Source organism: Nanorana parkeri, unplaced genomic scaffold (assembly GCF_000935625.1).
Source record: "Nanorana parkeri isolate BGI_ZX_2015 unplaced genomic scaffold, ASM93562v1 scaffold1250, whole genome shotgun sequence".
NCBI lineage: Eukaryota > Metazoa > Chordata > Amphibia > Anura > Dicroglossidae > Nanorana > Nanorana parkeri.
Genome location: NW_017307518.1, coordinates 205,666 through 212,107, shown reverse-complemented (window position 1 = coordinate 212,107; position 6,442 = coordinate 205,666). Strand labels below are relative to the sequence as shown.

General features: G+C 41.4%; 1 protein-coding gene across 1 annotated transcript in view; it reads right to left on the bottom strand.

Annotated features, from left to right (window-relative positions):
• The window catches only part of LOC108797253 (beta/gamma crystallin domain-containing protein 3-like), a 48,689-nt gene that overhangs the window by 36,276 nt on the left and 5,971 nt on the right, over nt 1–6,442 (bottom strand). Inside the window, exons 6-7 of the mRNA XM_018568824.1 lie at nt 4,667–4,809; nt 687–813 (exon numbers count right to left, since the gene is read on the bottom strand). Coding sequence (XP_018424326.1) covers nt 687–813; nt 4,667–4,809 — 270 coding nt within the window. The remainder of the gene's footprint in view (nt 1–686; nt 814–4,666; nt 4,810–6,442) is intronic.

Here is a 6,442-nt window from a genome sequence, read left to right as displayed (position 1 = left end):
CCCCCCCACACTTACCAGTCAGATACGCTTGTCCCCGCTGCCGGTCCCGAAGCGATCCTACGTTCCCCGAACTTTCCGGGTTGGGGGGGAGGGGAGGATACTGCCATCAATCAAAGAGAGAAGGGACTGCCAGAGGGCTGTGTGTGTCTATGGACTCACACAGCCACTGCGGGCACGGGTGCCTCCATTAGAACGATGGTGGCACCCGTACAGGGGGCGGGGGGAAGATTCCTGCGGGGACCCACTAGAAAATTAGGAATTAACAACTTTTAAAGAAAATCAGCAACAGCCTCCAGCAATGGTGGGTCTCCTTGTAGGACACATTTTAAAAAAGGAGGTTTTAATATCACTTTAAAGATTGTGTACAGTGATTGTTCAATCAGATAGTATACTGCAAGGTCAGTTTAAGAGACGTTATCAGTCGGCAAACAGATGGAACAAATGTCTCTCTACAGTGTGAGCCACACAGGTAGTATGTAATATTGATTAATTTCACATAACTGCATAATACACCTAATGAAATACCTTTATTGTGATTAGGAAGCTCATTTATTAATTAAGAAGATTTTTTTTTTTGAAAATGATTTACTTAACGTATCATTATAATTGTGATTGTTTACATGGGTATAAAATGATATGTATAATCAAAAACATATTTCAGTAGTAAAAACATAGGAACAACTTACCAGCAGAACTGGTCGGATGGACATGATTGTATTGCTGCTTCCTCCCCAGTCCATATGACTCTTATATCGTCCTTTTTCCAGTATATACTGCTCACCGCAGTAATGTTTCTGCTGATATGCCACCCACCTAAAAAAAAAAATTATATACAGCATACCGAATGTGACAGGAAGAAACCAGCAGGAAGCTCCTGTGTTTAAGAAGGTGAGGAAATCCATTTAAACTCATCACTGCTGCCCGTCTTGTGTACAGACCCCAGTCAGGATGGAAGCTCTGAATTCCCACCTATGCTGAGAGTTCATTGGACCTGATTTCTCTTCTCATAAACAGCTCCTTTCCCCTGATATCAGCATTACTAATTGCACTGTTGCCACAAATGATAAACAACAGTACAGACTATTGTCGAGTTGATCTACAGAAGAATACGGGTGATTACTACAGGTGCATAGGGGTGATCACTATAGAAGAGTATGGGTGATCTTTTCTGCGGTATATGATGGTAGGACTCCTAACTCTCCGTATCAAAGATTGAGAGTGACGTCAGGAGTTCAACACTGATTACCGTACCACCAGATTCAAAAAACATTTCACCTGTTACTAGCTTCCACAGCTGAGATTCACCCCCTATTGGCCAGGGCTTGACAATGGGTGATCACTACAGATGGGTAGGGGTGATCATCACAGAAAGGTATGGGTGATCACTACAGAAGGGTATGGGTGATCACTACAGATGGGCAGGGGTGATCACCACAGAAAGGTATGGGGGATCACTACAGATGGGTATGGGTGATCACTACAGATGGGTAGGGGTGATCAACACAGAAAGGTATGTGTGATCACTACAGAAGGGGTGATCACCACAGAAAGGTATAGGTGATCACTACAGATGGGTAGGGGTGATCACTACAGATGGGTAGGGGTGATCACCACAGAAAGGTATGGGGGATCACTACAGAAGGGTATGGTATGGGTGATCACTCCAGAAGGGTATGGGTAATCACTACAGAAGGGTACGGTATGGGTGGTCACTACAGAAGGGTACGGTATGGGTGGTCACTACAGAAGGGTATGGGTGATCAGCTCTTGTAAGTGCTGGCAACGGCCTCTCTTCCACCATAATGCCCCTTAGATCTCCTCCTGCAATTAAGAGGGATGTATGTTTTTTTCTCAATTTTTTTTAGATACACGTTTTAAAGGTCAGTTAGATGTAAATAATTGGATCAATGTAATGTTTTCATAACATCCCTTCCGTATAAAATGTGTAACTATAAATGAACATGGAGGCAGACATATTTGTTCATTACTTATGGAGGCTATGCTTCCTGTATTGCAGTGCTGCACCGTGGTTGCATTTCACTGCTCCCGTAGGGATTTATGTCAGCCTTTGCTATAGTCAGATATCTGCCACAGCTTCTCAGAGCCAATGCAGCCTAACCCCACATATACTGGAGTAGGAGAAGGCAACAGCACAACACAGAATGATGTGACAAGAGGTTGCAGTCCTGGTTACATTCACATTATACTTAGGACATTTACATGCTATTTTTGGGTGGTACTAGCAGTTCACTCTCTGACCCTATTTGTTTCCCGAAGTGACTTTTTTAAAGTGTAGCAATGCTTAGCAGTTGATCAGAATGCAGCTCTCAGACTGTCAGAGAGGCAGCCTAATAAAAGTTTCTACTAGACTTGTAAAGCTCCTCTCCATGACCTTAAAAAGAGGGTTTAAGTTCTCAAACGTCACAGCAAGTCAATTATGAGATTTGTACCAGGTTTACTAAACATTTGTTTAATTGTTTCACAGTTCCCGAGTTTTATCTCTCTGTACATCTTGTTTTCTTATTAAGATACCTCCGTTTCATGGGCACTGATTAGCCAAGCATCATTAATGGGAAATACACTATAAAGCTTAACGACATGAAGCTGTAGTTTGCCATCAGTTGTGAATTGCAATCTCCAGCATTATAAGACTTTAGCAGCCCAGAGCAGATACAGAATTCCTCAGTAAATATTGTTATTCAATACAATTGTGCATAAAATTGATTTGCCTGGTAAGTATATGCAACAATTACCATCAGTCTTCTTTCTATATTGTAATCAGTTTAGTTTAATGTACGAAGTGTCTGTCTTTCCGCACCTTGAGACCATACTGTGCCTTCCTTAAATGTTCTAACCTGCTCTAGTCACAAGAAAGGGAGAATCGGATTGGGTGTTTGGAGGAAAAGAACCTGAGTCTTTGTGCATGAGGCCTATTGCTGCAATGGCCCTGTTCACACAGCTGTATTCCTTGTGGCATTTAAATGTATATTAAACTGCATGTCAAATGTGTGATAAGATATCAAACCTTATAGTCAATGGAAATGGAATTGCATGAAGCAAACGCTGAGATCAGATAACGCTAATAATGGCTATAATGGCTTGGGTCTTATCATGCATTTTGCTTGCAGTTTCACAGGCACTTAACTGCACCAAAATACACAAGGGTAAATGGGGACTTAAGGTTTTTTTTTAGGTTTCTTGGGTCTCTATCAATTCTAATTGTCCGCGGTTAAAAGAGGAATAAAGAAATAGAAACTCAAGGAGGTTAGAGCTACATAGTTACACAGTCAGGTTGAAAAAAAGACACAAGTCGTTTGAGTCCAACCAATAGCAAAATATATAAACAAATAAATAGAAAACCTCCATAAATAGAACTCTATGCCCACAGTTGCCCACACTTGATCCAGAGGAAGGTAAAGAAAAGCCTTATAAAGCATGGTTCAATTTGCTCCAACAGGGAATAAAATCCTTTCTCGTCCTGTCACGCAATCAGATACTCTCTGGAAGTACTCTCTATCGGGAAGTGAGTGAGCAAAGGTATGTGTTCGCTCACTTCCTGATCAATAGAGCTGACCTGTGACAGTTTCACTGTCACAGGTCGGCTCTAACTATGAGGGTAAATCACTCACCTCATAGTTTTCCTTTAACATACTGTGCTAGCTACCCCTTTTCTAATTCTACAACAATTTCTTAGTCATTTTCCCTGAGGTGATCCATATCTGTGTCTATGGTGGCATGTGCTCCACCATTATTTTGCCTGGAATTGTTCAGAAAACTGAGATGGGAAGAAGGAGATTCTAGACTTAAAATAGGACTCCAATTAAAACATGTTTTACTGTTGTTCTGGATGCAGTAGAGTAGACATGTTTCAGATTTATATGTCTGTCAAGGTCCACACTGTGATTTGCCCTCAGTTCCTCCCCCATTATATTGGTCACAGGTCCCTTGTGCTTAGTGAAAACCTTCCTACGGTGGAAAACTTCCTACTATGATTAGACTCAACTTTATCTCCTTCCCCGCACTGACACAAAAAGAGGAATCCGCACAGGGAAGGAAGTTCCTGCTTAGTACTATTAGCTGCTTCTAAGCTGCTTGCAAGTGTCTATGAAACAAGCTCTACCACTGGATGTCAGTTGTTGGATTCATTGTCCCTGATTGCAAACAGTGTGCACGGCTTTCCTAGCAACCCAGTACATGAAGGAGGCATTAGAGGGCCTCTTGCTCGGTAAACACCTGCATTGGTATTTCATCTGGCATAGAAATACTCCTGGGAAATAAGAGATGATAGTTATAAACGCTGCATTGATAACAGAAACTCATAAGTGAGTGAAAATTGTCTGACTGCAGTAGGGACATAATCTGTTCCTTGACCATCTAAAAGTCCTGATTACAGCAAATGCATTAACACTCAACTTAAAGATACTCTACGGGCAGTAAAAGATGTAATAGACGAACACCCTGCTTTTTAGAGCTTAATATTTCCCAGGCATATTCCATTACAGAGAGGAAATTGCCTTCTTATTAACAGAGCATGGTTATGATATGACACAGATAACTATTAGCGGCATAGAGAAGAACGCAGGGCGTATTGTAGGATAATAGACTCAACTAGCTTTCCTGCTGATCCAGTAGACAAATATCACTTAATTTACAGAATTTTACTCACATTCCTTTTTTCACATGGATACATTGTGGTCTGGTGTTATATCCGGCTAGTTTCAGATCGGGAATCGCCTGATTGAAGAGATCCACATGTTTTCCATCCTCTGAATCTGATTCCAACAAGGTGACAGATGCTTCCAAAAAATTCTAAAGTGAAAACATAATTTTGATAATAACAGAATGTTAGGTTTTAATAAAATCTGGACAGAAACTGTATTTTTTTAAACTAAAGCATATATCTAGAACACAATGAATGTTATTGTAATGGTGAACTGTCCTCTTAATACCGGAGTGAGAAGGGCCCAGTGGAAGTGGCCATTCTCTGAATGCTGATACATACCAGTTTCTCCATTCCCGGCCAAGACAGTGAATGAACTGTTCAGTTTCACTGTGACTGACGTGTCTGCTGTGAATTATTATGCGGCTATGGCCGCATAGCTCTAACTGTGAACTTCCCAGCCAGGTAAGTAAGCAAGATTTTATTTACAATGGAAGCACAGTGGCTTAGAGGTTAGCACTTCTGTCTTGCAGTAGTGGGGTCCTCATTTTGAATTCCAAACAGGGCACTACTAGCATGGAGTTTACATGTTCTCCCTGTGCTTGTAGCGCTCTACTCCCTGCCCAGCCCGGCCTCCTGAAGGTTTCTCTTCTCTCCACTGGATACTGCTTTGTGCCATAGGGGGGACACAGCAGGGCCCAGCGGAGAGGACTATAGATGCACCCCAATTTCGGCTGAAAAATTGTACTTTTGGCATTTTGGCCAAAGCACAATTTTCAGGCGATATGTTTCAGCGGCCGAAATTTTGGTGCATCCATAGTTAAAATACATGTATAATTTCGGTTTACCTGTCAAAACATTTGTATTTCCATGCAGCCGGTCTTGTGTTACACTTATTTTCCACACGGCAAGCGCTGACAGTTAACATATTCCATGTACATCATCGCAATTCCCTTTGTCATCTCTCAATGGACATAATTAAACATTATCATTTCTGTCCACTAAACAGGAAGCAGAACTAGAGCCCCATTCACACCTGCTGCACGTGGTTTTGGGCATTTGTAAAGGGCAGCCCATTCATTTCAAATGCGGCAAAGAAGCTCATGCAGCCGTCTACCGAATTTGGGTGCCATTAACAAATGTCAGTATGCCAAGCGCAACACATGCTTTTTACACATTGCGTGAACATGTGCAAGAGTGCGTGCTTTTGTTCGCGTCAGGCGTGAATGTTGCCTAAGAAATAGTAATGCTGCACCAGGACTTAGCAGAGAGATGATCTAATTGGCTAACTGCGTGTATCAAACATTATGTCTATCACTATTGCTACAGCCTCAATAATGCATGGAGAAAGATAACTGTACAGGGATAATTTTGTTCTGCCAACAAAAGCAAGAAAAAAAAATGATAGAACATTTATAACGTTTAGCAGTTTTTTACGTTGCTTGTATTTCCGTTGCTGCTCGTAACACTACCATGCCTCAAGTCCTATATTGTGTTCAGTACACTTTGAACAGCATTGACTCAGGTTTGTCTGTTTGCCAACCAGGTGGAACTGGAAACACAACTTTGCCCATTCAGTGTGGTTCTTAATTGGCACAACTGAACACTGATTAATCCAAAAGGAATGCATGTGGGCCGTTATGCCGGTGGACACCCTTTATTGAAACCCAACGTATTTGAGTTAAACTGTAACTGAGTGAACTGCTTCAAAATAAAACCTGAATTATACTAATAAATTCAGCCTCAAGCATTTTTTATAAGCTTTTATTAAAAAAAATATAT